The sequence below is a fragment of the Acanthochromis polyacanthus genome, chromosome 11 (genome assembly GCF_021347895.1).
Source record: "Acanthochromis polyacanthus isolate Apoly-LR-REF ecotype Palm Island chromosome 11, KAUST_Apoly_ChrSc, whole genome shotgun sequence".
NCBI lineage: Eukaryota > Metazoa > Chordata > Actinopteri > Pomacentridae > Acanthochromis > Acanthochromis polyacanthus.
This window is the reverse complement of record NC_067123.1, coordinates 30661884-30673613: the sequence shown is the minus strand read 5'-3', so window position 1 is coordinate 30673613 and position 11730 is coordinate 30661884. Positions and strand designations below refer to the sequence as shown.

Genomic DNA, 11730 nt, shown 5'->3' with positions numbered 1-11730 from the left:
AAGCGGGGCTTCTCGCCGACCAGTTGCTTCCTTTGGAATAACGAAAGTATTCAACACAAAAACTAATCCCTATTCTTAAAAACATGGTTTGATCAGGAAATCATTTGGACGAATCAGCTAATTAATGACCAGGGGCAAATCTTTAACTACAATGACTTTATGACTGAATTTAATTTCCCGGTCTCGCTCAAAGAGTACACTATTTTTTCCAATGGTATCGCGGGGGGCCTAATTCCCCTCCTAAAAGGTGTTAAATTTAACCCTCAAATTAAAAAAATAGGAAAACAATTATTTATTGAACAAATAGATGTGATAAGGGGAAAATGCTCAAACAAATTTGTTAGAAATCTCATACAACCAAAAACAAGAGCTGCAGCTGTGTCTCACTAGACCTCCTTGTACGGGGAGATTGACGGGGACAGGGTGTGGCTGGTCCACGAGAAGTTCTGTATAAATAAAATTAAAGAAGTTACTTATAAAATACTCCACAATATTTATCCTGCTAAAAAAAAACATTACAATTCAATTATAACTGTAGTTTTTGTGATAGTGAGATAGAGACTATTCCTCATATGTTTTTTTTCTGTGTGTGCACAGTAAGATATTCTGGACTAAAATACAGCAATTTATATCAGATATATCTGGGCGAACAATCTGCCTCCGGGAGAAGGACATCTTATTTAATGTTAAAAAAGTAGTTAATAAAGATTTGGCAACTTTTATACAATTGATTGTCACTTTAGGGAAATATCATATTCATAAAGTTAAATGGGCTGAAGAGAAACCAAATTGGAATAAATTCTATAATGAAGTAAAACAATATGTGAATGTGATTAGACAGTTTCACCATAAAAAAGCTGCTAAAACTCATGAGCTCTTTGAAAGATACTGTCCTAATATGACTCTGTGATTTAATGTTTATGTTCAGCACTGTTACAAATGGTATTGAATTGTTATATGCTGTCTATAATGATATTGCAACCTAAATATTGTGCGTGGGGATGGGAGGGGAGTGATGTTGCGAATGAAGGGCTTGCAGGTGTTTTTGATTTTCTTTCTTTTTCCATTGTATTGTCTATTGTATTGTTTAGTGTATTGCTCTTATTTTCAATTAAAAAAAAAGAAGGAAAAAAAAAGAATCACCATGAAGTGTAGAGTCCGAAGGCGTGTGTAACTGACGACAGAGGCGCGACGATTCTGACAGAAACAACCGGAAACTAGCCTAGCCGTGCTAGACAACCCACGACAACGAATTTAATTCTCTGCCAGGGTCGACAACTAAAACGACAACAGTCGTTGAGCTCCATTAGCACCGACTCTGAATAATCTTTCTGTTAACATGTCTGTAATATACTTGAGCTTCACCCATTGGCTGTATAAATAAGGCTTCACCGAACTACCGCATCCTCTGATTTCCAGCGCTCTAGGAGCCTATTCGTTGCGCTGATTGGTTGTATACCTACCCAATTGCTGCAGAGTGATTTGATAGATAACCTTTTAGCCCGCCTCCCTCCCTGTCGAGTGTGCCTAGACCCTTGCGTCTTCAGAGCATGGGTCTAGCGCGGCTAGGCTACAACTGGCCTGCTGTTAAGGTTGAAAATGTTTCAGCACTCCAAGATTACGCTTTATTTCTGTGTGGCTGCAATAATGCAATGTCAGATTTGTTTGACATGAAAGAACTAGACATGTGTGCAAATATTAAAATCATTATATTTAAACTTTCAATTAAACTGAGAGAACACTTTAGAAGTGTTGCATATGAAATTAGAGAAAGTCAAAACCGCACACCAAACTTTAGTGATGTTGTGCAATTTGTGGAATGTCAGGTTAGACTCTTGCCTGATCCTATTTTTGGGTATATCCAAGTAACGGAATATGGAAGGCATATCAAAAAGGATGTGAATACAATCAAGCCATCAATCAAACCAAAATTGAAACAAGAAAACTTTGCAACAAATGTCTGTGCAACTAACAAATGCAAGGAAGCCAAAGAGCCCACACCAAAAAACACTAAGAACTGTTTGTTCTGTGTACAGGATCATGCTCTGGATGACTGTCAGCAATTTTACAGGATTACACATCGGGAAAAAATTAGCTTCCTGAAGGAAAAGGGAACTTGCTTTGGGTGTCTCAGTCCTGGACATTTGAGCAAAAATTGCAACCAGCGATTAATCTGCAAAATTTACAAACAGAGCCATCCAACAGCTTTACATATTAACATCAAGAAAAAGGTTGATAAGGCAGTGAACACCAATGGCATGCACTCTAGGGAACTGGAACCAGTTGTCAACAACACGCTTGTGTCAAGTCAAGCCATTGGAGGTCATACTGGGGCCGGTAGCAATGGATTCCTCCAGATCCTTCCAGTTCAAGTGAAAGCAAAAAAAGGCAATAAAGTGATTCAGACATGCATTTTTGGACAATGGATCAACATCCACATTTTACACTGAAGCTTTAATGCGAAAGCTGAACGTGACTGGAAAGAAAACAAAGATATGTTTGTTAACCATGAGTCCAAAGACAAAAGTGTCAAGATACATTGTAAATGAATTTTAAGTGTCTGGCCTCAACGGAAAATTAATTTATTATTATTTTTTAATATATATCTCTCTAGCCTGTTATATACATATAGCAGGGAACTAGACTAGAACAGGATAGAGTTTATTTACATTTACAATAAGCAACACAATTACAATAAACAACACAATTATTAATATTCAATATTATGTATTTGTCTCTCTCTCTCTAGGCTGTTATATAGTTGCATCAAACCCCTCTCTCCTCAGAGCTGCTTCCCACTTCTTCCTCAACCCATAATCTTTGGGAAACCTACATGGAATAAAGAAAAATGTAGACAGAAGTAAATAAGTATGTATACAACATATTTATAAAGAAATCGTGCTAATAAATTAAGTACAAAGAACTGAATTAGCCAATATACTGGAGACCAAAGCTATTTAATTTAATAAGTATAACCTTGTTTAGTAACAATTCAATTATGTGAGAGCAGTCCTAAAGAATTGCCTATAATCCCAATCATAAAATGGTTTTTGAGGACTAACATAGATTCTAATCTAGATATATATGAGTTTGGCTTTATAACTACTACAATTTCGACTACTAGTAGTAGTAGTGGTAATATACCAACTACTGCTGCTGATACTGTCACTGCTACTACAACTTGTAATACTAGTACACATGCTGATACTACTTCTACGACAACAGCTACTTATACTACTACTGCTGCTTGTACTTTTCGTATTAGTACTACTGCTTGTACAGCTATACTACAGCTACTATTAATCGTCTGGTATATGGTTTCCAGCTGTTAGCTCGTGTTAGTGTTTTGCTAATGGCTAACTAGTTAGCTCTCATAGATGCTCAACAAGATTTTATAATGAAAAACGAGCCAAAAACTATTCTTACCTGTGGAAAGTTATTCCAAGTTTCCTTGTCTTGATCGTCCGACGTAGTATGAAACTGTATGCAGCACAATGAGCCGACGTTCTTCTTGCTTTAGTTTCACTCTAATGCTACATTGTTAGCTAATTGTATTGAAAGGCTAATTGATGATAAGAAAACCCTTGTGCAATTATGCATGAATAAAAGTGTGAGATTTCATGGAAAACATGAAATTGTCTTGGTGACCCCAAATATGGAAGCAAATCAGACTCATCAGATTCTGAATTTTAAAACCTGCTGAATTTCTTACTTTGAATTTTTTTGCATCAAAATTATGCATGTGAATTTTTTATGCCTGAAATTAGCTCATCAAAATTCTAAAAACCTGTTAAAAATTCAATGTGTTCAAAATTCACCATCAAAAAAATTCAATGTGTACAAAATTCGCCGTCAAAAAATTCAATGTTCAAAATTTGCCGTCACAAAATTCAGTGTTCGAAATTCGCCATCAAAAAATTCGCTGTTCACATTCGGGGGACTTACACGTAAACAATTGATCCTGGCCAAAACTGAACCAACGTCCAGCCAAAGTGACGCTCCTCTGGTTATGTTATGCGGGTGGCTGACCTTAGACCGGGGTCAACCATGGCTACCAGCATGTATTAATCCTTTATTAGTCCTCTGTGTGGTTTGTTTTTGTGAGAGTCAGTAACCTGCAATGCATGCGTTTCCAAAGAACAAGACTGATAATATACGCAAGGAGCTTTTAATGGCATGCCGTTAGCCGCACTAGCCGCGTTATTACAGCGCTAGCCATGCTCGCCACACTAGCCGCACAAGTACAGCACATTTTACAGCTGGGGAGTTGAATAACAATTTTATAAACACACAAATGGGCCGGCGCTGGTGGTGCTGGTGACCTTATTACTGTACTAGCACAGTTAGCACTGTAGTCGTGCAGCTAGTTAGGCTAGCATGGCTAGCGCTGTACTAGCACAGCTAGCGCGGCTAGCGGCACATCGTAAAAAGCTCCTGGCGTATATTAGGGGCGATCTGTTAGCACTTCCGCCCTTGATTGGCTAGATGTTGGTTCGGTTTGGGCCAGGATCGATTGTTTACGTCTAAGTCCCCCAGATGTGAACTTTGAACGGTAGTGTAAATGCTAAAAAAATGCATCATCTGAGAGTCTGGATAATCTGTAAGTGTCACAGAATGTAAATGTCTTTTCAGTTGAACGTATTTTATTTGATAAATGCGAAGTTCATATATTGTCTTAAACAATGTAGCCGCAAGGGGACACAAGCCAGTGTCTTATTGTGCCGGTCCCAAACCCGGATAAATACAGAGGGTTGTGTCAGGAAGGGCGTCCGACGTAAAACTTTGGCCAAATCAAACATGCGAATCAAATGTATGACTTCCATACCGGATCGGTCAAGGCCCGGGTTAACAACTACTGCCATCGGTGCTGTCGACCTACAGGGTGCCGGTGGAAAATGGACGACTGTTGGTTGAAGAAGGAGGGGAGGAAGGTGTGTTCGTAGGAAGAGACAGAAGAGGAACACCAAGAGTCTAGGACTGAGAGTAGGGACTTTGAATGTTGGAACTATGACAGGAAAAGGTAGAGAGCTGGTTGACATGATGCAGAGGAGGAAGGTGGACATACTGTGTGTCCAGGAGACCAGGTGGAAAGGTAGTAAAGCTAGAAGTTTAAGAGGAGGGTTCAAGTTGTTCTACCATGGTGTAGATAGGAAGAGAAATGGAGTAGGAGTTATCTTGAAGGAGGAGTTTGTTAGCAATGTCCTGGAGGTAAAAAGAGTGTCAGATCGAGTGATTAGCCTGAAGCTAGAAATCGAAGGTGTGATGTTCAATGTTGTTAGTGGGTATGCTCCACAGGTAGGATGTGAGCTGGAGGAGAAGGAGAAATTCGGGATGGACCATGTTAAAGTGATTCAGAGCATCCCTAGAAGTGAGAGAGTTGTCATTGGTGCAGACTTCAATGGACATGTTGGTGCAGGAAACAGAGCAGGTTTGGTATCCAGGAGACGAACACAGAAGGACAGATGGTGGTTGACTTTGCAAAAAGGATGGAAATGGCTGTAGTGAATACTTTCTTCCAGAAGAGGCAGGAACATCGGGTGACCTATACGAGTGGAGGTAGGAGCACACAGGTAGACTACATCTTGTGTAAACAGTGTAACCTGAAGGAGATCAGTGACTGCAAAGTAGTGGTAGATGAGAGTGTAGCCAGACAGCATAGGATGGTGGTGTGTAGGATGACCCTGGTGGTGAAGAAGATGAAGAGGGCAAAGGCAGAGCAGAGGACCAAATGTTTGCAGATGACATTGTGATCTGTAGTGAGAGCAGGGAACAGGTGGAGGTGAAGCGAGAGGCGTGGAGGTTTGCCCTGGAAAGGAGAGGAATGAAGGTTAGCTGCGGCAAGACGGAGTATCTGTGTGTGAATGAGAGGGACCCAAGTGGAAGAGTGAGGTTACAGGGAGAAGAGATCAAGAAGGTGGAGGATTTTAAGTACTTAGGGTCAACAGTCCCGAGCAATGGAGAGTGTGGAAAAGAGGTGAAGAAGCATGTACAGGCAGGCTGGAACGGCTGGAGAAAAGTGTCAGGTGTGTGTGATAGAAGAGTTTCAGCTAAAATGAAAGGTTTACAAAACTGTGGTGAGACCAGCCATGTTGTTTGGTCTGGAGACAGTGTCCCTGAGGAAAAGACAGGAGGCAGAGCTGGAGGTAGCAGAACTGAAGATGCTGAGGTTCTCTTTGTGAGTGACCAGGATGGATAGTATCAGGAATGAGTACATCAGAGGGACGGCACATGTTAGAGGCTTTGGAGATAAAATCAGATAGGCCAGACTGAGATGGTTCGGACATGTCCAGAGGAGAGAGAGTGAATATATTGGTAGAAGGATGCTGTTTCCCACTGCCAGGCAGGAGGCCTAGAGGAAGACCAAAGAGGAGGTTTATGGATGTGGTTAAAGAGGACATGAAGGTAGCTGGTGTAAGAGAAGAGGATGCAGAAGACAGGGTGAGATGGAGGCAATTGATTCGCTGTGGCGACCCCTGAAGGGAAAAGCCGAAAGGAAAAGAAGAAGATATATTGTTTTAAATGTCATAATTTGTTAAATTCCAGCAGATCAACCAGAGCAGACTCTAGAGTTAACTGCGTAGTACCTTTTGGGAGAAGTGCTCTTGCAGTGAATTTTCCCTTTTTGTGCATCACAAACCTGGAATACTATACCAAGTGAAATGTGAACAATCACATTTCATCACATTTACTAAACATCTCAAAGCATGGGTATTGGAAAATCAGGTACATGATCATAACAATGTGTAAATTTGTTTGCCCATTGATGGGGCTTGTTCTTGAGGACTCTGTAATTTGTTTTAAATGTGCAGATGTGGGCTTTGTGCAATACAATAATGTGTAATAGTGATAAAGGATCATGAGCGACTGTGATAATGGATATGTGCAATAGTGATTAAGACAAATGTGCAATGTTATCATGTGCAATAGTGACAATGGGAAATGTGCAATATAATTACAGGGTGACCCAAAAAAAAAAGTTTACACTCTGTTGATTGCTTGTTTAAAAGCCATCTAAGCATCTCTAACTAGGTTTTCATGTTCCAATGATTCCTTAAAGTCTCTCAATGCAGCTGGTAATCTCTCTTCTCTCAAATTCATGTGCTTCTGTTGAAAATGAAGAAAACTTTAGCTGTACCTGAATTGCTGCGTGCCGGTCTGACACCGCGACAAAACACCGGTGTTTTGGTGCGAGCTATCGCGCGATTTCGGAACGAGATTTGCTTTCTAGCGTCCTGAGATTTGGATACAGACCACAACAAATAGCGATTGCCAAGTAATATGAAGGTTTTCGTTCACTTTTCATCTCGAGTATGTTATGGGACACTCGTTGAGACTATCCGAGCCAGTCAGTGTGGGGAAAAAAAGTGTTCTTACATGCATACATGTAATTATAACATACACATACAAATTACATGTACTAACTTGAATTCAGGGAGCTCTGAAGTAGTTCATGGTTGATTAATTTAAAAATACAACAATAATGTTGAATTTTACAGTATCAGTGCAGTGGGATTAAACATGTTAAATTTAATTGTACAATATCATGTTACAAGCAAAAGAACCTATACCTAAGTTATACCATTACACTTTTTGAAGGTAGTCACCTTTAACAACTAACATTTCATAAAGAACAAAACATACATAATACTACCATTGGAATGACTACTAATACTTGTATCCCAATTTAAAGTACTGAAAAGCAAAAAACGATTTTGACATTACCCATGCCATTTTGAGTAAGAATATCTCAGTAACTACAAATATAACCTTGCTGCTTTTTTGTACAGTGATAGAAGACAGAACTGTCTTGTAGAAAAATATGGGGTCTCTGGTACCTGTCCCACAGAGATCTTTGCCACCAAAAATAGCCAATTAAAAATCTCGTCCAACTTTGGGAGCTCATATTTTCCAAACTGAGGTACCTACAAAGCTCCAGTTTGCTAAGTTATCACACAAGTTTGTGTAGAATGGAACCCAGGGGTGTTAGAACACTTCTGTGCAGTATTTCTAGTACTTTTAAGGTCCGAAACCCCACTCATGAGTAGGCGTCTCTTAATTTTTAGCATTTTTAGCAAGCCCCCATGGCCTGCAGAGTGTAGGGAAACACCTGGGGATGTTTGTGGGGCACTAGCTACATGCAGAGGCCTTGTTTACCAACTTACAGCTCTCTGGTATGTCTTAGAGGCTGAGAAATAACCACTTAAAGATGCAAAAAACGCTGGCGAGGCTTTTTATAGCCCAAATTCTGAAAATTTCAGACCCCCACAACTCAGAAACTATTTGAGCTACAGGCTGACAATTTTACATAGAAAGTACTTTTGTAACTATCTAATGGCATGCAAATTTAGGACTAATTTGAAGCTGGTGCAGCAACACCCCCAAGGAATATCTGGTCATTTCACCTGGAATGACCCCCGTGATATTTACGAACTGTCCCATTTAAAAAAAAAAAAAAATACATATTAACCATGAATCATGGTGAAAAGGAGCTGACACTACAGAGAAAACAGACTTTTGCTTTGTGGTGCAGGTTTTATCACATTCAGGAGTCCATTTATTCATTTCAACACAGATGATTTATGTGTGTCATGATGGATATGTTGATGGCTGATTCCTTTAAGCCACTACAGGCATTATTTTACTTCCAGCATTAATGTCAGTCTAATCTGATCAGTTTTCGTGAGCTTCAAGTCTGTCCTCCACTTTGTCAGCAGTAAGATTTTGCTGGCAGGCTCTCAAAGCAGCAATCAGGTACTTTGTCTCGGCCTCAGCTCCTTTACTTTTCCTCCACTCTTTCAGCAGCTCGACTGCCGTCTCCTCTAGGTCTGTAGGATGCCTCTTGGAGATAGATTCAAGCTTGACATCAGTCAAGCCTAGTTTGCGGCCCAGTTTACGCCAATTCCTTCCCAGATTCTCTACAATCACCTCGGCGGCAATGTCCAGTTTGGCTGAGGGAGGAGAAGAAGTTTAGAGAAAATTATTTTACAGCCACAAATGGCATCTGTCAGCTGTTGTTTCCTAAACATTTCTATGTAAAAACTTTGAAAGTACAAAGCGCCCTGTTCATCTTTGGAGTAGCTCTATTCTTACCTATGTAATTAAATTTTGTCCTATTATGACAAAGAACATATACACATCAATGAGTGACCAGATATTATGATGCTCAAATGACAATCAAATAGTGTTAAGACTTTTCCTCTGACATCAGTTCAGTGCTGAAGCTGAAGCTCTTCCTTTCAGTTCAGCACAAACTATGCTCAAGTAACTAAGATTTATCATTCAACAACTACTCACCTACACCACATAATTATTTGTCTTTGGGTATGTTTTTAACCAGGAGGTAACATACTGCATTTCGAGCAGATAATGGTACTCGCAGTAAACAATGACCATATAATTGTTACTTAATTATTTAAGTAGAAATGAAACATTTCTCTGGCACCGGTCCTTAAAAACCAAGATTTCTTATTTTCGTCAAACAGCTTTCAATCACAACATGTTAGAATCCATGGTATCAGTCTTATTTGTTAGATAGTCATTGGTACTGGTCTGAAAATAGCTAACAACTACACTATCGTTCAAAAGTTTGGGGTCACCAAGACAATTTCCTTTTTTCGATGAAAACACATTTTTATTCATGTGCTAACATACTTGCACAAGGGTTTTCTAATCATCAGTTAGTCTTTCAACACAATTAGCTAACACAATGTAGCATTAGAACACAGGAGTGATGGCTGCTGGAAATGGGTCTCTGTACCCCATGTAGATCTTCCATTAAAAATCAGCCGTTTCCAGCTAAAATAGTCATTTGCCACATTACCAATGTCTAGACTGGATTTCTGATTCATTTAATGTTATCTTCATTGAAAAAAAAAAGACTTTCTTTCAAAAATAAGGACATTTAAGTGACCCCAAATTTTGCATGGTAGCGTAGATCCACAAGTTTTCAGCAGAAACGTACGTTACTCTGAAGGTACCCGTCAGTGAGGTGCACCCTGTCAGGACAAGGAGAAATATCAACCATATTACTTCCGGTGCAGTCACTACTTAGGCACCTCATAACTAGATGGTCCCAGTGTGTACATGCCAATACATGTTCAGACCATCTGGTTGCCCAGTGCAGCTTAACAGCTAATGATAATAACAGACTAGTCAGCTGCAGTCCAAAGTCTGGACAGCAGTTATTCCCACAGTGAATTCCAAATTAGATACCAATAAATAAATCACCGGGTCTGTTCACCATTACAGAGCAGCATCACATCTGTCAAAGTAAAGTGTTGGTACAAAGTACCAAGAAAGGGTTCTGTGGCTTGGAGGACCTTTTTCAAGTCTGAGAAAATGCCCCTGACGATGTCACCAGGATTATCTTGGCACAGGCTTGAAGATACAGTTTAAGAACAGAAAACCTGCATCATAAACTGAGCTCACGCAGTTTGAAAGACATGGTGATTTATCATGAAGGCAGGGTCTAAAGAGACACATTAACTCTGAATTATAAAACCTGCCAGCAAGTTGAAAATCACATGTTTTCTTAAACAAAATTATCAAAATGACAACTTTTACAAGAGCTGGAAACTGTAAAAACAGAAAGAATTGTTGGATTTTCAACTTTCCAATAGTCTTTGAATGTATCGTGTAAAACAGATGTTTCATCAAAAACACTATTTTACTAAAAAATGTATGAGCAGATCCAATAAAAAACAAAACAAAATGAAAAATCAATGAAGAAAATAAAACATAATGAACTAGAAAAGCACTGAGAGAGCGCAGTATTCCATCAAGGCTGCTCAGGTGACGTATCATTTCCGACAGATGAAATCTTTAATAAAAAATTACCTTGCGCTCAGCACAGGCATGTGTTATACATGTTCATGTTGTGTATGGATACTGAATTGTCTGTAAATTACTGTTATAAAAGTCTGTCGATCAGTTCATCGCTTTTGGCAAGCCCTTGTTTTACTAGTGTTAAAATAACCGTTCCCTCCATGCTTTTATTTTGAATGCGTATTTTTAATGTAACAGGCTTTTATTTTGTCACCATTCCAGCAGCACAGGAAGTGTTTCCTAAGAATCCATAGTTGTTTAAATGGATAACCATGACCTGGATGAACGAGAACCTACACAGACATGTTTCCTAAGAAGCGGTTTCTTGATATAACGAAGAAGCTTGATAAAATGGTTACACGCTGTTGCTGTCTAGCAAACGATGTGTATAAACTTCGAAGCACCTAGCGGCAATGGGGACAAGCTCTTACGGTGTTTCCTGAAGAGTGAGGGACAGAAAGGTAAATTTGTGTTCAAAATCAGGCTGACAGCTGAACATAAATAAAGGCTTTGTGAAACATCAGTAGCTTCACATTGCGTGACCTAAATATGTAGTGGATGGCAGGAATTGATGGGAATCAGAAACACCCCCTAGTTTAATAAATTGTTCCTTGTATGATTTACAACTGATAAATCCTGGTCATTTTGTAGTAAGACCACAATAATGTGATCATCAACAGGTAACTGACAGTGTTCACATGGTTACAGCAACGCCATGCGGGTGTTCAAGATTAACTGGTGTTCCGATTAAACTGGTGATATTCAGTGAGCGAGGCAGCTGTTACCATAGACATATACAAACATGAGATGTCTCAAGACGGAGTCGGCAGCGTCGTCACTTGGCGGCCATCTTAGGACTGGGGACTGCTCTGGCGCTGTACTGTAGTCAGTGGTAAGGTGGATGAT

The 11730-nt window shown here is 39.6% G+C and overlaps 1 protein-coding gene across 1 annotated transcript in view; it reads right to left on the bottom strand.

The window, feature by feature from the left end:
* Positions 1 to 277: 277 nt before the first annotated feature.
* The window catches only part of fadd (Fas (tnfrsf6)-associated via death domain), a 40253-nt gene continuing 28800 nt past the window's right edge, over positions 278 to 11730 (bottom strand). The window contains exon 2 of the mRNA XM_051955823.1: positions 278 to 8948. Coding sequence (XP_051811783.1) covers positions 8671 to 8948 — 278 coding nt within the window. The 3' untranslated portion in view covers positions 278 to 8670. The remainder of the gene's footprint in view (positions 8949 to 11730) is intronic.